A 24,761-nucleotide genomic window follows, 5' to 3' on the forward strand; every position below is an offset into this window, starting at 1 on the left:
CCGAGGTGCAGGCAAGTCTCAGATGGCGGCTGGGCAGCCCGAGACTCAGGTAACTAGGGCCGGCCGAGGCTTGCGCTGCTGGCAGTGGCAGCAGCAGAGGTGTGATGGGGGCATCGCCTTTCCCCTGATCACCGGGTCATCTCCCGCACCTGAGGGCTCCCGGACTGTGAGAGGGGGCAAGCCGGGCTGAGGAACTTTCATGCACCGGGCCTCTAGTTTTCAATAAAAGGGAGAGAAGGTAATTTTTCCAAGGTTGGAAAAATTAGAAAAATTTACTTTAGACAAAATAAAGTTAATATTGTTTTCTTTTAAAAAAGGTGCAAATACTCTTCATTTTAAAATAAACAACAAAGTGTTCAGATTTTGAGTGACTTTTAGTTTTTTTCTCTCCAATTAAATATAGTTAAAAATGTCAGCTTCTGACTAAAGATACAATAAACTGTGTGATGTTTTAATATAATCATTTCATAGCCTCTATAGGGGAGATAAAAATTCTTATTTGAGAAAATACTTTCCAGTCCAATTTATAAAACAGATAGGTCAGAGAGGTTAATTTTAAAAATTGTTTTTAAGAAAAATCCTTATTTTTATAAGGGGTATTTATGGTGTCAAAAATGTTTATTTCTTAAAAAGAGTCACTATATGATTTATTTAATAACAAATGTATCATTTATTGCATTAGAGCTATAACTTAATTTGTTGGAAGAAATGACAAAGTTGTTTCTCAGGAATACCATTTGTTTCAGGAAACGAGGCCCACATAGAGGACTGGTACATTTTAAAAGACATTTTAGAGAATGAAGCCAATGCTCTATGGGCTGTTGCTATGAGGTTACAGCACATTAAGGATAGATCCCCCAGCTCTTCCTACATATCCCCTAGATTTCTCCCGCCAAACTGCCCTCAGAGGGAAATGTCTTACACTGTTTTAGAAACAAACCAAGGGCTATTGCCTTGCTCCCTGATGTCAAAAGCCTAAGCAAGCTGGTCAGCGGTGTGCTGCAGCTTTCATTTTCTATTTTTCTCAAAGAAAACCCCGTGCTGTTAGATGAAAGTTTTTTCAACACTTAGCTAGTCTTTTGGGCATAGCTGGTGGAGGGTCATGAGGTTTTCAGAGTTAGAGAAAGTTTGGAGATTGTCCAGGTCAACTCCTCCACCCACCAGAGAAGGAGGTGAGGTCATTTATCGAGGTCTAGAAAATTCAGAGAGGAGGAGGAGCGAGCGAAACATTTCTTAACAAACAAATCATGGTATCCAAGCAACCACATTAGGTCTGGCTTGTATGAAAGAAAAATGGCATCTGCTTTTGAATAAGGCATCAACATATGTGAGGAAAGACTTTAAATGACACAGCCCAGACATGACCATCAACAAGCAGCAAATGTGGTCCCTCTAGACCGTGGACTTTAAAGTCAAACGAGAAGAATGGTGGTGGTGAGAAATGTAACACTGCAATGACTAGGGATTTTGAGATTTAACAGAGAATTCTTAAATTGCTAAAAAAAAAAAAGAAAAAAGAAAAAAGAAAAAAGAGACAGGAGAAAAAGCATGACTAAGAGATTGAAGCTCTTCATAATGGTGAAGACCTAGGAAGGATTGAGTGGACAATACATTTTTGAAACAAAATGAATGTGTGAGAACCACTAGCACAGTGGACTCTCTCAGAGAAAACTTTTTTTCCCGTTGGAAAATAAAATAAAGAAACAAGTTAACCCTGATGCCCAGGTAAGTTCCCTGGCTGCCTGGGCACGCCTACCCTGCATGTGGCACCGGGTGTGTGCAGACCTGGGTACCCTTTCTCACGTCCTCTTACCAGGGCTGGTGAGGGCTCCCAGGGCGCTGCTCGTGGTGGACAGAGGGTTTGCGTTGGTGGTGGTGGCTGAGGTCTGGGGCTGCGGCTGCAGCGGCCGCCAGCGTGGCCAGATTCTGTAACTGTAAAGCGTTCATGCCTGAGAAAGGAAGAGAAAGGCAGCGTTAGCAACTGGCCCACTTTGCCGGGCAGATGATGGCAACAGAGCTCTGGGATGTAAGCCCTGGTGACTCGTGTCCCCTAACTTCTCAGCCCAGTCACCTCCCTATGGTGCTGCCTGTCCTACCCCAGGATGCCCTTCCCAGATCAGCTCAGGGCTGAAGAGATCACCAGAAGACCTCTGTGTGGACTGGCCACAACCGGGCCTTCCACCAGAGAGCTATCAAGAAGAGGTGAGGTCTGGGTGTGGACAGGGTGGGAAGACTGAGGGGTAAACTCTCAGTCTCTAAACTTGATAGCTGCATGTAGAAGGTATTAGAGAGAAAATGAAAACTTATTGGGGAAAAGCTTTTGCTCTGAAGTTGAACTGATAGGGCTTCTTGGCTCTGCCACTGTACCTGCTGTGTGACTCTGGGCAAATTACTTAACCTCTCTGTTTCCTGTTCAGTGAGCGGTAATATTAACTGTATCTTACCTCAAAGGGTTGTTGTGAGGACTACATAAGATGGTGAATGCAAATCACTTAGCACAGTGATTGGTTCAATGTCAGCCCCCGATGGTAGTGACCACTGTTCTTACTATCGCCCCTGAACTTCTCTGTCTACTTATTTTATACGTGAACTCCTCTAAAATGTATCCATAGTAGGAACCCCAAAAATATTTGATGACTACGAGAATAAATAAATACAAATGGTAGTGGCTTATGTTTTCACTTGTAAAATACCTGAATTTGCATGTTAAAGGTATTTGTATTTCAAGGAGGGGCTACTTTTAGCAAGAATAAATCTGTGGGTAGTGAAAATTGAGAAAAAAAACAGCGGAGAGAAATGAAACTTTGCAACAGGAAGGTGGGATCAGTGGAGAGCTCTGGGGGTGACCTGTGTGTGTATTGGGGGAGGGGGGACTGGCCGTGCCCCGCAAGGGCCCAAGGGCTGGTGTCCAGGCCAGAAGCACGTTCAGTGTCTTTTCTCCTCTCTACTTCTACTGCTCAATGGAAGGTTCTCTGAGCATTCAAAGTCTTTCTCCGTGACTCACATCACACCAACGCACATCTGAGAAGCAGAAAGCAATGGTTCTCTCCTTACACACAGGGATTTTCAATAGAAAGATACTGGAGTTAAGTAATCAACTTAATTTTACCTTCTTTTCCTGTCTCAAATACAGGTACTTAATAAATGTCCATTGAGCAAATTTAATCTGCTTTGGAAAGAGTGGCCTAATGACAGCTTCCATAGATGTTGGGGAAGGTGGTGGGTCGAGGGGTGAGAAAATGGTCTAGCAACCTACCTGCCAAGGCCCCAAGCCACAGTGGTGCAGCCTTCAGTCTAAACAGCCTCTGCACAGGGCTGCCAGGCTCCCCCGCCCCTCTGTCCTGACCCCTCAGTCAGGATTTATCTACTCAGAAAAAACTTCCTGCTGTCTTTGCTGCAAAATGGGCTCTCCTTTTGCTCAAATTGACACTCTACCTTCTTCCCGGAGACACCCAGCTCTACTGGCTTAGGGGGACAGCCAACACCTGTTTTCCAAAACCCACTTAGTTCTGGGGATTCTGGGAAGCGGGACACATGCAGCTTGGAGTCCTATGAGTGCAACCTGCTGGCAAGCACAGCCACGGGACAAGGCGCTGCAGGTCATGCTATGAGGATGCGGGAGTCGGGAAAGCAGTGTCTTATTTGTCAGGTTTGCTCCAGGAGAACGGAACCAGGGAAGCACAGGAGCTGCCTGGCTTTGGTGCAGACCCATCCGGGCTCGGCCGGGGGGGAGGGGGGGGGGCGACTCCTGAAGGCTGTGTGAATGCACCTCACACTTGAGTGTGATGAGAGCTCAGGCCTCGAGTGCCGCTGCCAGGAGTGAGGAACATGTGTATACCCATCTGTCCCCTCTTGGCCCTCCAGCGACGAATGTTCCCTCTAATGTTTTAATCATAGAAGCCAGATGACCAGGCTACACTGCTCACAGCTGGCTGCGCAAGGGAGGCTTTAGCACTAAAATGAAAACCCGCAATGCACATCTGGCACCAGTTATTGATACGCAGAGCCACTCTTGTAGGCCCAGGTTGCAGGGTCCTCCTCAGGGGTAGCTCCTCCGGTCCGCCCCAGGCAGGAGCCACGTGCCCGAGGGCAGAGTTCCCGAGCCGGAAGGAGCTCGGCCCACTCACCTGGGTCAGAGGCTCAGGTCAGAGGGCACAGAACCAACGGTGGCAGAACCTCCCATCCGGGGCAGCGCTGCAGCCGCACCTCACACGGGTGTGCACTTTCTGTGTGTTACCTGCAAACTCCCTCATCTCCTTGTTCTTAACTCTGGGGTCACTCATTCACCATATCTCACTTTGATGCTATTTTTGTGTATTTCTTATCTTTATAGCTAGATACCAAGCTCCTTGAGGACAAAGATACAAGATGTTGTCTTATTCATTATCAAGTCCATCTAAGCACATATGCATACACACACATGCAGGCGCGCGCGCACACACACACACACACTGCTGTCTACATAGCAGGGGATGGACAACTCCATGTAGGATGAGTTGACAGAGTAATGAACAGTACTGTCCATAGATCCATCCAAGTTCTTAGCTTTCTCCACGTTTTGTCAGCTCGTCAGTATTGACAATGCATCAAGTATTGACTGTTTCCCTCAATCGTTAGTTAATCTGTTCTACAAATATTTAGTAGAGCCATGTGTATTCTTCATCTCAGCACTAACGTGCCTTATAGGTCCCGGAGCCTGGCCACACGGCTCCGGTGCACTACCCACTGCCCTCTCTGCTCAGGAGCCCGACCAGGCCCTGTGTGCCCCTCGGGGCCCCCTCTGCATTCCCTCCCACACTCCCCCACCGGAGTGTGCCAGCTGGTCAGGCTCCCCCTGCCTCAGCTAGAAACGCCAGGCAGCAGGATTTCGGCTCTGGAACACCGAATGGGGGGCGGGGGGGGGGCATTCTGTTTAACAATCACATGGAAAGGAAGAAAATATGGGCTGAAGGAAGCAGAGATGGTGCGTGGAAAGGGGAGACTGCAATGATCCCTACCACCTGAGGGATTTGGGGAAGAGGAAGGGAAGGGTTAGATGGGGAGAACCAGCAGAGAATAGCACATGTGCCTGCCCATCTATATACCTGTCTGTCCATCCATCTGTCCACCCACCCACCCATCCATCTGCCCATGCATCCATCCATTCATCTGTCCATCTGTCTGTCTGTCCATCAGTTACTGAGTGACCATATGAGCCAAACCCTGGGTACCTCACTGAGAATTAAGCAGAAAACAAAACAGTCCCTGCCCGCGAAGAGACTGCTGTATATTGGAGCGGGGAGGAGCCAGGAGCTGGGGGATCATCCTGCTGCGACAGTTTCTGGAACTCAGAGACTCTTTCTCACTGGTCTCTAGTTTGCCGGGGATGAGACAGAGCACAGGAAGGCACTGGGCAGCTGAAGCGCTCCAGGGGGAGGGGAGCACGCCCATCCTCTATCCTAGTCCCTTCAGGGCTGACCCTGGCAGGTTTTGAGGTGCCCCTTTCCCACTCACTCCCAGACAGAGGTGCTCAGCACACCAGGGGGGGTCAGGGCGGTTCCTTGCCCCTTATGCTGGGTGGGCCCCATTTCCGGCCCGACCCCCACATTTCTGCTTCTCAATGCAGAGGCATCTCTTCGTCTCCCTGTCCTGAGTTCAGAGGGCCTGGAATGCACAGCCTTCTCTGCTGGAGACAATGTGACAACTGCCATTGACTGGAGGCAGCGCAGCTGGTGGAGAAGAGTGCAGGCCGCCTTCTCAGACGCCTGGGTTTCAACCAGGGCTCTGCCTCACCTGCCGCCCACCGACCTCCCTGAGCAAACTGCTAACTGTCTGTGCCTCGGACTTCTGGGCTGTGAAGTGGGAATAAAACGGAGCCTGTCCTGCCTACAGCACGTGTCCTTGGGGACTGATATTTTGGCTCTTCCTGCTGCTTCCAACCCGGGTGTCCTCATCCATGGTGTGGACTTCCCACTTAGGAAGGAGGCTTGGGGCCATGCTGCTTCCAGAAACTCAGAAAGCAGCTTGGAAAGCCTGTGGGGACCTGCTTGCAGCTCCTCTCTCTGCCTCCTTAACTGCACCAGACTTGCTGGCACGTTGACTGCATCTCTGTCTCTTCAGGCGTCACCGCCGCAGACCACCTGCTCCTGGCTGGAGTGAGGTCTCTTTCCTTTAACTCTGCGCTGGGCCAACATTGAGGCCCAAGAGCCCACTAATAGGGAGTTTCTGCTTCTGCTCACTTCGAATTCACATTTCTGGTTCTTTTCATCTTTTTATTTTTTAAATATTTTTTATTGATTTCAGAGAGGCAGGGAGAGGGAGATAGAAACATCAATGATGAGAGAGAATCATTGATTGGCTGCCTCCTGCACGCCCCACACCAGGGATGGAGCCCACAACCCAGGCATATGCCCTGACGGGGAATCAAACCGTGACCTCCTGGTTCAGAGGTTGATGCTCAACCACTGAGCCAGGCCGGTTGGGCTTTTCCGACTTTTTCTTTTTTTTCTTTGGGGGAGTCTGAGAGCATCCTTCCTCTGTCTCAGCTCCTTTCACAGGCGCCTCCTGGGTCCCACCTTCCCTTTCTAGCTGCTCCCATACGATGATCCGGAAAGGGCAGCAGAGGAGAGCAGAGAGGGCAGCATCCCGGGAAAGCCGGGTCTGACTGGGCGCAGGGCTCTTTTCTAAGAAGAAAGCCACCGCTGTGACCCTCATGAAGAAATCTGCTTGGATGGACACCCCTCGAAACAGGGGCGTTAATCTGGGTGACTAGACATGCAATGCATTTACACGAGTTTTGTGAAATCCAATAGTGTGCCAAGATCAAGATGGCAGGAAAAAAAAAGTTGGGAATATAGGGATTGCCCGCTTCACTCATTCCTGGGAAAAGTAGGTCCTTCTCAAAGGGAAGAAATGGTGTGGAAAACAGATGTGCAAATATGCCCACTCGAAATTTAAGATTTAAAAAGAAATTATAAGGAGAGGGCATGAAAATTTAATTTAATGTTCACCTTAGGTAATTCTGTGTCTTATTGTTCATAGCAATTACCATAAATCTGCATATCAATAAGCGAGAACAGATGTCAGTTGTTACAAGTGCTTGCCAATCAGGTCTGTTAGAAAGTGACAGATGGGTGGTTATAAAAGGTTCTCATAAGGCCCATTAGCACATTCGCACGAAGTGTGTGTGGTGGAGGGTGGGAGACCGGCCTTGGGAAGAACGGGAATCCTTGTGGGTCCGGGATGGGGCTGCACACCTCACACCTGGGCAGGGTCTCTAATGTCAGGTTCCCAGCCTCCAGTACAGTTTTTAAAATACCTTCCCTCTTTCCACTCATCACAGATATTCTAAGACAGTCTTCTCTGGGAATGGACCTCAAATTGATGAAAAGCATCGCCTTGTTGTTGTTCGAAGCAAATACTTGCACTCTAATTTTACTGTTACTTTTAAAACATAGGCTAGATATTCTGAAACGGAGTAACTAGCAGCTTTACTGAATGTCAGACGTAAAGTGAAAGTTTTCTCTTGTTTATCAAAAGATACTCTTCTTTGCCCTGGCCAGTGTGACTCCGTTGGTTGGGCATGGTCCAGTGTGCCAAGAGGTCAACAGTTCAATTCCCGGTCAGGACACATGCCCGGGTTGTAGGCTGGATCCCCAGTAGAAGGCATGCAGGAGGCTGCTGATGAATGTTTCTCTTCTCCCTCTCCCTTCCTCTCTCTCTCTCAAATCAATAAAAACAACAACAAAAAAAGATACTCTTCAGCCACTGATTGCTTCAGAATCTCTATAGTTTCCTAGTAACAATTCCTCACCCAAGAAAACAAATTCTCTTGACAAAAGCAAACCACACTTACACACTTGAAATGTGGTTCCGAATGGAGGGAGGCACTTTTCCTGTCTCTGAATTGCTTTTTCTGGGGCAGATTTGCGGCCCTCGCTGTATTATTTATCTACAGCTTGCCCCTGAGTGTTACTTGGCCTGCTAAACCCTTGGTGTAGGCGAGTCACTGCAGCTGTACCTGTGCGAGCACACCTGCATTTGCTGAGGCACTGAGCGCTGCTTCCCAAGCTGGGGGCAACGGAGAGCTCAGGTTTCAGGATCAGGTTGCAATGGATGTCAAATGTGGATCAGCCACTTGCTTGCTCAGTAACTCTGGGCAAGTTTCTTCATTCACCTCTCTAAGCCTCAGCTGCCCCACCTGTAAAATGGGATACTAACAGTCCCTACCTCATAAAGCTGTTTGATACTTGGGGATTCTGTACCCTCGTCCATATTATGCCCCTTACTGGTGCTGTCGGGCTCACATAACTTATTTAACCTCTTCCTGCTTCAGTTTTCCCAACTGCAATGTAGTAACAAAGGGGTGATTTTGTTCTGGGCATGCTGTGAGGATAAATGGCATGGTTATTTCAAGGAGCTCTGTTAAAAACAAAATTGTAAAATACGACTCTTGTTTTTCTAACAATCCTCTTTTGTTAAAAGAAATTAATGACCTTAAGCCACTTTTCCCTTGTTCCTTCTTCAGGAAAAATCCAGACTCTGAGCCCAAACTCAGACCCAAGTTTCTGAGATTTCAGAAATTCATGCAACAAGTAACTGAGTGGGAAAATGGATAAGTTTTTTACGAGGAGTTTTAAGAGGGAAAATCAACTTCAAAGATGCACAAAAAGTACCATAGAAGCATTCAGTTTATTAAGATTTCATCCCAATCTCCTCTCTGCTTTTAAAATCCACATTTAATAAAGATACCCTTTAATAAAATCATGGAACACGTTTAGAGTTACTTTTAGTTTGATAAAAAAGTATAGCTGATGTCTCATTCACTTTTAATGATGCAACTATTAGTAACTTCTCATCTAAAATTTCTTTTTCTGCTTCTTGTTTTTAGATTTACTTCATTTTTCTCCCCCAACAGTGAGTGTTTTACTCACTCAGATGAGACATTCAGACTGTGATAACCCTGAGTCTCCTGAAGGGCAGACCATGGGCCATGCCTGAGAGTGGTTCACAGCCACGTGCGACTGGTTTCCGCGGTGAGATTTCACGCTCGTTGGTGAGTGTTCCATGCAGGAGTGATTGAACTTTACGTGCGGAGTTCATGTACGGCACTGAAGACACACAGACGGCATCCGGACTGTGTAGGTGCCCCTCGCACTATGCCACAACCTCAACCACTCGAGGAGCATTTTAACCTCGGGGGGGAGGGGGTCTGGGACCCATGACCTCCGTGTGCCTTCATATCCCTCCTCCCATGTGTGCCATGTGTGTTGCAGAGCATCTGCACCATAACATGCATGATGCTGTACAAACTCTCTAATTTAATTTACCCGTGAACATACTGTCCTTAGTTTATATAATATGGTTTTTTTGGGGGGTGGGGGTGGGGGTTGGGGGCTTAGATGTAAGGCTAACACCAATTTCTTAATTAAGAAAGCAGGCATTTAACTTTAGTGCCATTGGGAATGTATCCAAAACATAAATTTGAGTTTGTCGGTTTATAAATTTATTCACTCAAAAATAGTTGTGAGCACCTCTTGGAGGAGTGAGGGCTGAGTCCATCAGACCAGGCCACGGCCTCGCGGAGCAATGATGACTCAGGCGTGTCAGAGAGGTGAGGGAGGAAGGGGAGGCACTCAGGGGTCGGGGCACAAGAGAGAGGGGCACCCCTCCCATATCTGGCGAGTTGGGGAGGCTTTCTTTAGCAAGTGGCCTCTCTCACAGGTCACTTTTTAATACTGGGTGAGATGACGGGCAAAGACAAAAAAGGAAGCCCTACTTCTGGGAGAAGACGAAAGAGCAGCAGGCCATTGAACTTCACCTTACTGAAAAAAAAATACCCCAAACCACAATGCTTCAAACAATTAGGACCATGACACAATTATGCTAACGAATGAAGGGCACCCTTTATAGAAAACAGGCCCAGCAGACCGCCTTGACATCTACATCCTTAACACTCTAAATATTCAAGGCAGTGGTCCCCAGGGACTGTCAGCATTTGATTTTCTGACCTGTGCAGACACAGGGTGCTGAACTTCATATATTGAAGGTTCAAGAGCGGGGCACTTGGGGAAGCCCAGTGCATTTCAGAGGCCTCACATTAGCCATCCGATCCATGCACCTTTTAAGGTGACTCCCAGATACCCGTTTGTAAATGAGCACGCTAAGCACATGAACTCCATCCTGACCTGTGGCTGGCGAGGCCAAAAAGCACACAGCTAACAAGTGAGGGTGCTCTGTCCGCCCGGGAAGTGCGCTTGGCAGCAGCCAGAGTATAATTCAGCGGTGGGAGAGAAGAGCCCGAGGCGTCCTCGAAGCAAGGACCCTAACTTTGGATCTAGGTGCAGCCATTCTTTCTATTAGAAGAAAAACAAATCTAGCCTCCGTGGAAAATGGGACAAACCTTACCATTTATTTTAGCGCTTGCAATCTGGAGGTTTTCTCTTTTTAAAACACAGAAAACTTCCTGAATATTTTACTTATGTCACTCCAATTCCCTTCACAGAACTAAAAATAAATGAACCATTCGATATGATTCTTAGCTCCAAGGCCAGCTTCCCAAACTGTATTCATGAAGATACCGATGAATGATTTAACTACTTATCATTTGAACATACATTTTCCCCCCAATAATCCAAAAGCTGTAATTACAACAGAACAAGTTGGCAGTACCAGTAGATTTAGAGCCCAGTGACTAATTCTGCATTATGTTTACCGTGGGCCAATCTGTCCCGTCAGACAAGCTACCATTAGCCTGTGAAGCCACAATGAAAGGCTGGGCTGAGGATCACAGCACACAGGAGGGGAAACCTGTGTACACTCATGGAGAGTGTTTCCAGATCCATTCAAAGTGAAACAAGAAAAAAAAACCCAAGGGCATGTATTTGGAAAGAAAAAAAAAAGAGAGAGGAAAAAAAAGGAGTTTTCATCATGGCTTTTATTCTGCACATTGACTCAGGGTGTCCTTGATTAAAACAAACTGCCTGATTTTAACGGGGCAAAAACGTGTGCGTCTCCTTGCCCTGGCTCCCCACCTCTCTGGAAAGAAACGAAGAAAAAGCGCTCTGGCTGTTCCTCGCGGCAGGTGAATGGCACCTGTGTTCCGATTTCTTGCACAAGCGGCCTGCCCCGCCCTGTGGAAAGTTAGGGGACCAGCCTGAAGGTGACACAGCAGGAGTGACCTGTCACTAGTCACCGCACCTCCTCACCGCTGACACAGCTCATTAGAAAAAGCAACCCTTCGCGTGCTGCCTTTCAAATCCAGCCACACTTTGATTTCTCTCAAGAACAAAGATTACGCTTTCACATAAAAGCGTCTGATGCCCAATTCTGTCAACTGGGGGACTACAGTGGAAAAGGCACCCTGTTCATTGTCTGTGGGCGTCAGGGGACAGCAGACCATTACAGAGACAGGCCTGCAGTCCAGGCTTTCATTATGGAGGTCAGACCGTTTTTTTATTGAGCGCCTATTATTAAAATTTTAGAAGGACGTTAATCATTTTGGCTGCCCTGGATACAAGAATCTTGCTGGAAATTCCCCAGTAACCAATCCCAATTTTAAAAATAAGACAACGGGTGTACTATGCAGGAACGCGCTGTGCCCCCACGTTACTACGGCTGGAAATGCCTGAGGCAGGAGGGCAACTTTCCCACAGCTAGTCTAATTTTTACACCCCAACCAGAGAGCAAAGAGGGCTGCTAATTGCTTTTGTTCTTCTTTGTCCCGCTGCTGCTTTCCTTTGCCCTCTGAACCCCCTGGATTCAGACAACAGCACAGTCAGAGGAAAGGCGTGGTTCACCACTCACCCGCCATCTGCTGAATGCCGCTGAAGGCGCCCAGGTTGCTGGAGGAGGTGGCCTGCTGCAGGAGCTGCGAACGGAAGGAGACACAACCGTTAACAAACCTCGAGGTGGGGGCCAAGTGGCTTCCAAACTACACTAACACATCCCACTTCTGTTACGTTTGTACAGCTGGTGGCTGCTGTCTCTTAATGGACTGAAGGTTCCCAGAGTTGGGGCTGTAAATCCATAGCACTGTCTGATCTCTATTAAGAGACACAGACACTGGGGAAACTCAATAACACTGCTGCCTTAAAACAATTAATCAATTCACTCTTTTTAACAACCAGGTGTGCAATCTATTGAAACCAACGTGGCGTGACTAATGCGATCTCTCGGCAGCCTCGTCGTTACTGTAAGTCCCATCAATCAGGGTCCCTGCCTCAGTCCCTTCCACGTCCCTTCACAGCTCTGTTCCCTTCATCCTTTATTAGATGCTCACGGAGCCACTGATTCTTGGGCCAACAGAGAAATCATCATGATAACTACAGACATGACGTCTCTCTTCACAGCCACAGCGACATGGCCACGACGGTCCCTTTTAACAGGGTCTTCACTGCAGCGAGAAACATGCCGCTGGTCAGCACGTGGAAGCTGGTGAGGCTGCACTTCGCATCACAAACATGCCAGCATCACTTTTTCCCCACGTGGACTCAGTGGCTGCCACAAGGCACAGGCATGTGGCTACTGCCCTAAAATGCTCCTTTACTGGCCCAATTGACTTGAATTATAGGCTAACACTCAGGTGCTATACTAAGTATTTGACTAAATGTATTGATATTCTCTTTCTGTTAAGGTTGATCAATAGAGACATAGTTTGTATACAGGGACAAGCCTATAGTTGCCTCCACTACTCAGATTTACATGAATACCAAAAAGCATAGATTCACACCGAATTTATTATTGGAAAGTTGTTATGTGCTTTGGAGGAGGAGAAGGGTTCACTACCTAAAAGAGAGCTTTCAGAGTTTACTTGGAGCTCTGCGGAACAAAACGTGGAAGACCATCATTCCCTCGGTTCAATAAGAACAAAACTCCACGATAAATATGACTCAAAAGTAGGCATGTATCAGTTCACTTGAAAGCACCGAGCAGAGTGGAGTATCAGTGGCTAATTAAACCAAAGATTTAGTGACAATGGTATCACAGGAATTAACTTTAACCGTTACCAGAAAAATGCCTGTAATGCTCTCTCATCCTTCTCCACTTGCTGAATACAGGGGTGGGCAAAAGTAGGTTTATAGCTGTGAGTACACGAAACAGTTTATTCTTGTATTATCATTAATTTATCAGTTATTGTATTTATTTGTCTTATTATTTCTTATCTTAGTTATGATTTATATTTTAGACAATGATGGCTGGTAATCTAGCCTACTTTTGCTCACCCCTATATATTACCTAGGTATCACAGAAAGAGAGAGAAACAGACACACACAAAGAGAGGGAGGAAGAGGGAGAAGGCAATGATCATCCATTTTAAGAGAAAAGTCCCTTACTTTGGTTTGATTACTTGGGTTTTTCATTCTCTTGTGATTGCAACCCCTTACTCCTCCTATTAGGTTTTTAAAAAAATTAAAGTTAAGTAAAATTAAATATACTTTGAAGATATTTTGAGGAATTAATAGAGCCTACTGAGGTAAGCATGCTCAGGCTGGAGTGTCATGAAACTACTACTGAGGGCTCTTTCCACGAAAACCATTCTCTGGTGAGTCGGGCTCAGAATCCGCCCTCAACACACAGGCAGGGAGCGCCTCAAAGGCCACAGGCCCTTGCAGAGATGGACTTCCGATTCCGAGCAGGAGAAAGCATGGTAAGGAGCGCACGGAAACGTGTGTTAGACATGAGAATGAGGCTAATTCTCTTCCAGGGAACAGAAATCACTTGCATTTGTGACCAAAGAAACAGCCAGAGACTTCTGTTACGCCGTGGGGCATGGAGCTGTGCTGGGGACCCGGGACCGGCACATGTGTGTTCGTTTTTGGAAACGGTGCAGTGGGAAGCTGGATGCTTAGAAACCATGAAAAGGGGAGCTTGACTTCAATCTCTGATAAAAGTTCTTGTATACACCACTGAACAGATGGTCTGTGAACATCTGAAAAGCCCAAGTTTGTGAAAAACAAGTTATTAAGTCGGACTCATTTCTTTTTTCGTAACATTTCTACACTGATAGGACCAGAAGAAGACATGGCAGATCCTATATAGGTTTTAGCAGGACACCTGGCAAAACCTCCCATGGTGCCTTCGTGGAGGAATGAATGGCCTGAAAATGACAGCAAATTCGGTCACTGGCTTTCGTAAGGACTCAGATGAAGACCGGAAAAGCTGGCTCCTCATTTATTAATCAAACATGCACTGAGAAGCTATTATAAGCAGGACCCAGTGGGCACTGGGCAGGGGTTGGGGAATAAAGGAATAGGAGTCATGTCTGTTCTTTGAGAAGCAATGTGGCAAACAGAGAGAACACACGGAGGGGCACACGGAGGGAACACATGGAGGGGCACACGGAGGGAACACACGGAGGGAACACACGGAGGAAACACATGGAGGGAACACACGGAGAGAACATACGGAGGGAGCACACGGAGGGGCACACCCCTGGGGCCAGCAGCAGCACAATCCTGGGGCAAGTGATGTCACCCGTTTCAGTCTCTCTTTTCTCTCCTCTACAGACAGGTGCTCTGACCTGTCAGGGCCCAAGGAGGACTGTCTGGCAGAACAGCACAGGTTCTGCGATCAAGTCAGTCTAGTGGATGACACAATCCTGAGATCGAGTTAGGTCCAATGACAGAGTTAGGGCACAGACGAACACACACACACACACACACACACACACACACACACACACACACGACAGAGGCTGAGAAAAAGGCCCAATCTCACAACATGAAATTCTATTAATAAATGAGAAGACCAGCATTTAGGTTCCAAAACAGAAAAATGGAGTAGGGTAACATGGTTTGGCAGCATTTCAAGCAAAGATAAATAAAAACTAGAGGCGTATTAGCTGCCTTCCGTGTTACTACAAATGCCATTCTCGAGCTACATTAAGAGACTTCAGAGTCCATGCTAACGGCCACTGCCCTGTGCTATTTAGGTCTCACCAGGGGAATTGTCTTAACTTCTGGTGATGGTATTTAACAAAGACATTGACAGGGTGAAATGGGAAAACCGAGAAAGTGAAAGCTTAGAAACAATGAAATGTGAGGGATGACTGAAAGAATTGGGTCTATTTGGCCTGAAATCAGATCTAATTTTTTGGTATCTAATAGATAAAGTTAAGAAATATTTGGTCTAGTCAACAGGGTGTCCTGGGAGACCCAGGATCTCTGAAGGAAAGTTCCACGGGAATTCCAGTTGAGGCCCTGACATGGAACCGATGAACCTGGGGCAGTGAGCGCTCCATCCACAGCTGCCTCAGTTTCCTTAACAACAGTCTATCAGGGGAATTTTATGATGTCTCTGAAACAGGGATTAGAAATTTAGCCTGTGGGACTTTGCTCAGTCTCTATCAGTCAAGAATTAAATTACTCATGTGCTTAAAATATCCTGCATCAATGCTGAGTTCAACAATTCCCTGAGATTCTAAGTGTCCCCCAAATGAATTCTTTAGCATACTCAAGGGACAAGTAGGTTGTAGGAGGAACAGCGGACATGTTTCCCTCTCTCCTGGGGACCATGCACTGACTGGCCTCGGGCACTTACCGCCAGGTACTGTGGGGTGAGTCCGCCCAGACCCGTCAGGTTCCCCCAGGTGGCAGTGTTGAGCTGTTGCATCTGCTGCGCCAGCTGCTGTTGGAGGCGTCTTTGCTCTTTGTCCTTCTGAGTGTCAGCGAACTTCACCACGATAGGTGAAGAGCAGCCCTGTGGTCAGACACAGCGGAAAGTGAAGAGGGAGTTACAGCCTGGTCCAATCCTCTCATCAGACTCAGCCCTGGATCTAGCTTTCTGAACTACCTTGGGGCACATGGAATGGTCGGAATGGTTTTAAAATGGTTTGATATTCCTTCTTCTTCTCTGGAATAGTACCATCAACAGAAAATTCTAGATACGGTCATTGGTTCCCTTGGGGATCTGGTGGTCGGTGGAGCCATTTGCTTTCTTGCTCAGGTTATGGAACTGCCTCTCCTTCCTTCTTCGTGTGTCTTCCTTCAGCCTTCCCAGAACCTCCTCAGAGACAACAGACCTTATCTATGTTCTTTAACTAAGCTGCACGGTTCACTTGTCTGAAAGATAGACCTGTTTCGTGTGTCTACCTCTTTGCAGATGTGAGCAGGGGGCAAGGACACTGGAATTTTTCCGATTTTCAGTTTATGGATTTTTTAACTGTGGAACTGTGGGGATAATACTGATCCAGCAATATAACTGGGAGAAGGGGATTTGTATTGGAAACACGGATGAGGGGAGGAGAGAGTCAGAGAACATGGGCATTGACCAACATAACTGTTCCCATGTTTTCAGAAAGATCTCCCTTCCTGGGTCACGTCTACACTATCCACAGTCCCCCGAGCTACTGTGAACCAAAACCTTAGCAGTATGGTCCAGTCAAAGGAGATACAGAATAAATGGCAGCAGGAGGAGGAGTCCACTTGGCTTCTTTTTCTAACAAATCTTGCCCTTCTAGGTGCTTCTCTCAGTTTTCATTTCCTTTAAAAGGCAAGGAGTAGGGGCAGTAAGAAATGGCCAAGGGTTATAAAATAGGACGAGTTCATGTTTGATGCAGATAAAAGCATAGGGAAAATAAGGGCCTAACTCCTCGAGGCATGAAGAAGACCTCCGTTTAGAAGCCCCGTTAAACATCTGCATTTGGTAAACATCTGCAGAGACGTTTCTCCTCCCTCCCCACTCTCCTGTCCTTCTTAGTACAGCTTGTCTACACATTTCATCACAATTACAGTTGTGAAATTTTGCTGAGGTAAAAAGAATTCTACCCAAGTGATTAAAAAAACAAAGCCCCTTTATTGAAACTCAGCATGATAACAGACCTCTCTCGCTCCTCTCAGAATTTTATTTTCCTACTTAAGTGAGCGTTTCCTTTCTCTTCCCTTGGACCGGGTCACTTTCTTTCTCCTAGAAAACTCCCTTGCATTTTTTTCTTATCACCTTGGGTAGTTATTGGGGAGGTAGCTATGACCATGTGAGACGATCATGTCTGTATTACCAAAAAAATGGGAGAAAAATGAGGAGACTGTTGAATTTCCAGTGTATCAGTCTTTAGCTCTGGTAGCCATAGTCACAGGACAGAATGTTAAATGTCAGTAAACTGCATAAAAGTAGTATTTCCACCATTTTAAAAAAACTATGCTTCATTTTTCTTCATCAGCTCCATATTTCAGCACTTCATTCCTTAAAGAGGGCAAAATACTCTGAAGGTGAAAATTATGCAGAGAAAGGGTTTTGCATGGAAAAGGGTTGTTATTGCTCTATCAAATTTGTTCCATAACAAATTATAGCATCTCCTCCTAGCAGTACATTCACTGTTGATTTTTTTCTTTTTTAAATACCATAAGATGATATAAAAGTAGAAAATCAGGCCAATGACTATAGCAAAAAATTACTTGTTTAAACCATGACACGGAAAAATGGGATAGGGATTGGAGGAAAGTAGAAAAATAGAAGGTACAATATTAAAAATCAATTATTTTTAAAAACGTGTTCTTTTAAACTTTGACATTCACATCGTTTTGAATTCGAATCTCTTAGATGACACATCTTGGTTAAAGATGTGAGCCAGAGTCCTGAAAATAATGTAATCTGTTAAATGAAAATAAACTTCAGCTGTATGACTATAATGTAACTGAGTAATGTCTAATTTTCCATTTAAATGCCAATATTTTTTAATTAAGTGAGACATTTAAGTGTCTGAGGGCCCTGCTCTTTAGGCATGGATGTCCAGGTTTCAAACAAGTGCACCAAATTTGATTTTTTATAATAGATATCCATAACAAAGGACCAAGGGCTCCTTAAGAACCAGCACACCCCATTCTCTATCGCAGAATCTTTTCATTTTGAGAGCCCATTGTTCCTGGGGTCGGGCTCATACCCAGTTCTGCTTTCTCTCCTTGTGCTCTCCCTCTGCTGTGACATGGGGGGAACCAGAGCCCCTGCCAGCCCCTCTGGGGCTTTATCAGGGGGCGCCGAGGGAAGCAGCTGGGGCGGCAATGTTTCCAACAGAGAGGAAAGAATTTAGACTAAAAAATTATCTAAGATGAGACCAATTTAGGTACAAATCACTAAACTACAGAAAATAAAAATAATTAAGAATGAAGCACATACATGGAAGGTAATAAATACAGGTAAAGACTTTCTTTTTCCTAATAGTACTTCCATTTTAATCTCTAAACTGACATGAAGCTGGAAATCAGACTGATCCACAGTGATGGAGCAGTAGAAGTTAGGGGGCCGGGGGTACAAAAACTGTCACATAGGAAACTGGCTCCTAGATATTTCAAATCCTGCTAATTATCTCCTATCATGGCCGATTTTCACCTGAGCGTGCCTTCAGGTAGGGGGTGGGAGTGTCTTAAAAATGCATTGCACTGAAAGGAAAACACAGTGATTATATAAGATATGTTAGGAATATCAAAGTCAAAATGAAGTTCGAAAAAGACAATAGGCTTTGCAATGCTGATATCAAAACTTAGAAAAGTACAGTAAACACTTAATGACAATGCCATGCACACTCCTCCCCCCCACCCCTTCCCACCCACCCTTTGGCTCACTGTAAAAAAGTTGCCACAAAACATGACGCATAATGAGCACTTAGCTCCCAGCATGCTTTGGGAGATGCAGCATTGCAAAAAAAACAAAACAAACAAACAAACAAAAAATAAACCCCCCAAAAAATGGAGGCCAAAAAAGAAGCTCAAACGATCAATTAAGAAATTTTTGCTAATTAAATAAAGCGGAAAATATTTTTTTCCCCAAAGATAAAAAAAAAACGTAACTTCAGATAACGCCACAAGGCCGCCTGTGGAAAAGATCACCCATACACAGAGATACAGTGTACATAATACAGCAGCACATGCACTCCCAAATGATTCTATCAGACAGCACAGAATAAGTAACAGCATATCACTCTTGGAATGCTTTTGTGCAAAATTCTGAAAGGCCATGACCCAAATCACAGACTAAAAGTATAGAGCCATCTATCTGCATTGGCGGGTGAGCACCCACGCCAGCATCTTTATTTTCCTCTCAAGCCACTATCTCTCGTTAGGAGACCAAATTTGAGCCTTTATGCTTTTGGATTATTGTTCATTTTTCAGTAAGGAGAGAAATCTAATTTTTTAGGGGACTCTCATCCATGAGTGTTTTCATTGGTTAAATGAAGTGGGAGAAGTAGTAACTTTCTCCAACATTCTTGATGCAAAAACACAATTCCGTGTAACTAAAGATAACTTGATCCCACATTAAAAAAAAAACACAAAAACCAAAAAGAACCCCGTGAGTTAGCACAGGGCAAGTTGCAATTTGGAGTCGGGGTTGTTCATGCTTAATCCATACCAACCCTGGGCTGAGGAGCGGATGGGACCCTTCAGGTGCAGAATACTACTTGGCTTCAATTGCATCGTGACTGCACATGGCAGGCCCTGGGCCACTGCAATAAGAGGCTCAAAAAATAATGGGGAGCAGGTGGAAGGCTTTCCTAAGTCCATTTCAAGTCATTAGGGGAAAAGTCAGAGAGAGAAAGAAAGCGAGGGAGAGAGAAAGAGTATGAATGCATGGAAAAAGAGGTGGTGAAAGTTTAAATCTGTGATTGTCATGGGAACAATCCACACAGGAGAGAATTGCGTTACCATTCCCCATCATTTGCACAAAGAAAACAAAGAAAGGGCAGATGATACAGTACCTCCATGGTCTGAGACTGATGCATGGCTTTGATTGCATTCTGTGCCATTGCCCTTGTAGAAAATGTGACAAACGCACAGCCTGTGGGAAACAAGGGGACAGGGAGCAGGAAAGACAAAAAACAACAAGACAAAAGGGTTGGACGCTTGTTAAACCAACACGGTCTACGAGAACTGCCACAGGACGACACTGTTCTCAGTAGTACATAAAAATAAACAACTTCCCTCTTTGGTTTGATCGTACTTTGCTTTTTACGCACAGTGCTGACTTGCTAATCTGACCAGAGTAGAAAGATCTGTTGATTGATTAGTTTACTTTTTAAAAATGGAGATGAGGAGAAGGAAGTCGGGTACTCTTTTTAACTGCAGGTTTGAAATTAGCAAGATCTAGTTAACATTTTCTAAAATAAAAAGTTGCTCTTTTACATTTTCTGGCTGGTTGATTATCTTTACTTAGGCACCCACACATTAGGGCTCTGGATTTCAAAATTTAGCATCGATTTTTAAGCAGCAAATAATAAAACCCTCACTCCAAGGGCAAATGAGCATACAATTCCAAGAACTCAAAAACGTCAGCAAATAAATATATGTAATCTCTTCAGGGTAGTTAAAAAGTATATGTGTAGAAATATACATTAATGCTATTCAAATGCAGACTAATATACCAAATCCTGCACAAACCAGTATTTATTAATTATGAACAAAAACAAATGCTCTATCACTCTAAGGTTCAACAGTGCATATAAAGCAAACCTTTTAAATTCGCATTGGATTTTTTACTGGTATAGAATCTTCATGACTTTAGGAAGTTGTGACTTTCTGACATGTATCAGCAACCTGACCTACAAGCTAACACTCACAGGACAATGTACATTTCTCTGGATGTCTCCTGTGAGGCCCATCGAACTTGCCATGGCTATCTTTTTCTCATTCTGAAAAATAACTAGAATTTATAGTGCCTGTCTCTGCTCCTTGTCACAGTGTTGGCTAGCATGCAGGCCACCACTCCAACTACATGGCTCATTGCCCTTTGCACTAATAAAAACACTGCTTTTTGAAATTCACATTTTACTCATCTTGCACCCTTGGGCTTTTAAGAGAAAAAGACTGTGAAATTAATGCAGATTCAGGCTGATTTTATAATAAAACCACAGCACACTAAGATCTGAGCTAAAGCAACGCAGACTTGGCTCACTTATGATCTCTAATGACTATAAAAGTGCATTGATTTTAAGCTTGTTTAGCATTGCACAGTTTGAACTTAGGTATCAGAGAATAATTTAGTGTTCCACTCAATTTCCTCAAAACTTTATTATTATTACTACTTAAAAGATTTCCAAATGAAGCAGATCTAAACACTGAGAGGCTAAAGCCCGTTGTCATCTCAGAGTGAATCCAAGAAAGCGGAATTCTGGCATCGACAAGGCGGATGGCTGCCCTGTTGCCAGCCAGCCAAAAAGAATGTCCTACGTCTAAATAGCCAGTGGATTGTTTGGTTTATGTAAACCCATTTGTGAGCCATAAACCATATTCCTTCTTTTGTTCTGCATGTGTACCTGGTGAGATTATCAAGTCAATACTGTACTAGCACCTTTTAATCAAACAGCAATGCCTGCCCATTAATCCCAAAGCACAACAACATCCAGTCATAAAATAAGTCAATGCATTTTTTTTTTTGCATTATGCTGTAATTTTTAACACACAACATTCTCAGTGCATGGGAGATTCATCTCACATCCCCCTCCCAGTTCAGCGGGCCTTCTGAAGCCTGAGGGTAGCTCACTATGAATGCTGAGCTGTTCCATATCGTTCTCTATATCCACATGCTGCCTGTGCCTATCCTGGCTGCAGGTTTTGTCATCAATGAAGGCCATCTGGCAACCTCTCTAAGGCACCTAGATGACGTGCGGAATAGTGTGTGAGGCAGATGACAGCACCTGTACTGGCTTCCATATTGATACTCGGCTCTAAAATAATAGAGTCCCGAATTTACCATCCATTTCAAAGTCATGTCTCTTCAAAAACATTGTCATTATTAATGGAGGAAATAACACGAACAGATTTTTCTTTTCCCATTTTCTTTTATCTTAAGAGTACAATGGAGGCAAAAGCAAATAATCTAATGGAGGCATATCTGAAGCCCTGAGAATCCTGGACTAACTGCTTTGAATGGTCAAGAAGAACTGTGTCATTCACTTCATTTGCTCTTATTATCCAGGGACATGTGCCAAACTGACAGTTTCCAAACGGAGGTTAGGAATGCATAAAAAAAACCCCATATAAAATGTCAACAAAAATCAATAAGGAACAGTTTATGCATTTACTACAATTTCGGAACAACCAGAACTTTTGTAAATAACTTAGTGAGAGAGATATGGTAATCAACAGGTCTAAAAAGAAAAGCATTAGCGACAGAACAATAAAATTATACCTCTATAAGCTCAACCCATTGCCCTTTCCTGTGAAACGTGCAATTAAAGCTCGGCTGGTGCTTCCAATTATATGATCCTCATCCCATCTGAAAAAAAATGATCTGACAAATCTGATGACTTCTTTAACCTTTTTATTCTATTGGCAGTGGTGCAGTAAGAGACAAGTTGTCTCCGTAGGGGCTCTGTCGAATTTTGTACTGTGTGCTGTGTCCCATTACTCAGGAGAGAAAATTACTGTGTCGTTTATAAAGTGAGAGCCTATGTAGAAATATTTCACTCTCTATGCTACTCTGGAGGAAGTTAAGCAACTTCAGAATCAAATGTTTCATGGATTGGTAGCTTTTTAACCTTTGTAATTTCTCTAAAGCAGTAGGTCATGGTAGTGCTCTGGTTAGATTTCAATTTTCTTTTCACCACCACTGAAAACTTGCGGTGGCTATTTAGGATTAAGGCCTCAACTCGGTGGCTTTTCACTAACCTCAGCTCCTACCACCAAGATTGGCTGCTGGCTCCTTCTACAAGTTAACTAGATGCCTTTCCATTGGACAGAAGTAACTTAGGTCATAATTGCCCCCTACTAAATTATCTTCTACTACAAATGGCTTCTGGGTGCAAGGGGGTTGGTGGTGGTGGTGGTGGTGGGGGGAGGGGGAGTCACGAGATCCGACCAGGACAATGGCTCTGGTCTTAAAGGGTCTACTCCTTAACTTCTCCAGACTGTTGTATGTGCTGTCTTAGCAGTCAATTCTCAGGCCATTGAGAAATGAAAGAGAAAGTAGATTGGAAAGAAAAGATACAGGTACCCAAACAATGAAGCTACATATTATTTTTTGGGGGGAGGGTGGGGTTAGATAAGATAGCCTGTATGTCACTGTCTTAAAGCCTCTCAATACATAACAGCAAAAGAAAAATTTGTGTCCGTGAATGTGGCCAATCTTGTAACTATTTATTGTCTCCATTTTCAGAAAGTCAGAGATTGCTAGTAGAAATGCAAGAAGTTGAATTTCTCTTATTTCAGTGAGGTTGCGTTCTTGCTAAAACAGATAAATGATTGACTGGGAAGGTTTCTCAAAGTAATTTCCTCCTACAGACAGGATAAGGAAAGCACGTGACCTGTCACAGAGGAGATTTTGGAACACATCTATTACACTTGTCATTTCAACTGAAAGTATATTTGAACTCAGGTGTTCTACCTCTTCTCTAGGCTGCAAGAGAATTTTTGGAGAACTAGATGAATTCTTGCTCTGTACATACAAAAAAAAAAATTACAGGCACTTTTTAAAAGCACCTACAATGCCTGGGCTTTGAAAGAGATGCAGCAGCCTGCCTACATTTCAACAGAAAAAAAAGCATAATTTAAAATAACGTGTGCAGCATGAAGATTTCAACCTATGGAAAACTTGTTTATAATAAATTCCCATCCAGCTGACAAAAGATCGTCATGCAGCCAATTTTCCTCGCTCTATCTTTTTTAGCAGTGGCAGGGGTCACTAAACACATGTTATCAGTATAATAACATTGGAGCACAAAAATTAATACTCCAAGGAATCATTCCCGATGTTGGGTCCACTTATTTAAAATTGGCATGAAGGGATCAGTCATTTACAGCACCTGAGGGTGACTGCAGACTAGGGCTTAATTGGCAAAATCTCAGCTCTGAGATGGGATTGGAAGATTGTATACAGAGCAAGATGATATATAGTTAATAATCCAGGGGCATCGGATCAAAGTCCCTACACTTCTGAATGTTTAGGTACTATGTGGGCAAGACTAAAATGGTGTGATCAAACCCGAGTCCCTCTCTGTGTACATGTCTTAAGAGCCAAAAGCCCTATCCTAACGTCCTGATCAGATATAACAAAAACAAATGAGGATTTAATGGTTGAGTCCAGTCTGTGCTCGCCAACATCCCTGATAATATTGCCAATTCATTTGTCAGGGGTTTTGGCAGGAGAATGTTGGAACGCCTTAAACACAGCTGGAATATTCTTAAACAAGCAGAAAGTTACCTTAAATGGCAGTGGAGATTTGACTCTAGTTTTTTGGGAAAAAAAAATGAAATAAATTCCTTCATTGTCTTTGAGTTACAAATGTTCAGTTGCAGAAAACCCTGTAGGTTGTACCCAAATAGTCTATTCTGACTGTGAGGTTACGGGGGTGAGAACAAACATGTGTATTTTAGGAAATCGACACGCTAAGGTCACACTGTCACGTAAGTGTACTGGCGTGGACGCCTCAGGCTTTGATTCTGAGAGCTCCGATCTCAGTTGACCTGCCAGGTGCGGGCTCCCTACATGCTGTTTGCTCTCTCAGTGAAGGCTCTTGCGTCAGCCTGGGAGGTCCATCTGCCATCGCAGAAGGAGGTGAGACCATGAAGGTGCTTGACAGCAGCTCAAACCAAACTTGCCAAATTAGGAAAGATGGCAGAATGGGTTACCGCTGCCAAAGGGGAAACGCATGCTTAGATGTGGGCGCACTGCACTCACTAAGCCCTGCTATTTGCTGAGTGTCCTCAGCGCGCTCAGCACTGATGGGGCAGAGAAGAAATGACAGGAGCCACCTGAGCGGGAGCATCAGCAGCAGGGGCCAGGTGCTGTCTGTGCACAGTCACGGCAATTTCCTGGGGCTGGGGGTGGGGGAGTCTGTCCTGAAACATGACAGACTT

The 24,761-nt window shown here is 44.8% G+C and overlaps 1 protein-coding gene across 1 annotated transcript in view; it reads right to left on the bottom strand.

Annotated features, from left to right (window-relative positions):
- Positions 1 to 24,761, bottom strand: part of LOC102438527 (CUGBP Elav-like family member 2) — a 306,666-nt gene that overhangs the window by 45,512 nt on the left and 236,393 nt on the right. Inside the window, 5 exon segments of the mRNA XM_023758393.1 lie at positions 1,814 to 1,889; positions 1,891 to 1,949; positions 11,785 to 11,848; positions 15,520 to 15,678; positions 19,667 to 19,746. Of these exon segments, the coding sequence (XP_023614161.1) occupies positions 1,814 to 1,889; positions 1,891 to 1,949; positions 11,785 to 11,848; positions 15,520 to 15,678; positions 19,667 to 19,746 (438 nt within the window).

Source organism: Myotis lucifugus, unplaced genomic scaffold (genome assembly GCF_000147115.1).
Source record: "Myotis lucifugus unplaced genomic scaffold, Myoluc2.0 scaffold_129, whole genome shotgun sequence".
Taxonomy (NCBI): domain Eukaryota; kingdom Metazoa; phylum Chordata; class Mammalia; order Chiroptera; family Vespertilionidae; genus Myotis; species Myotis lucifugus.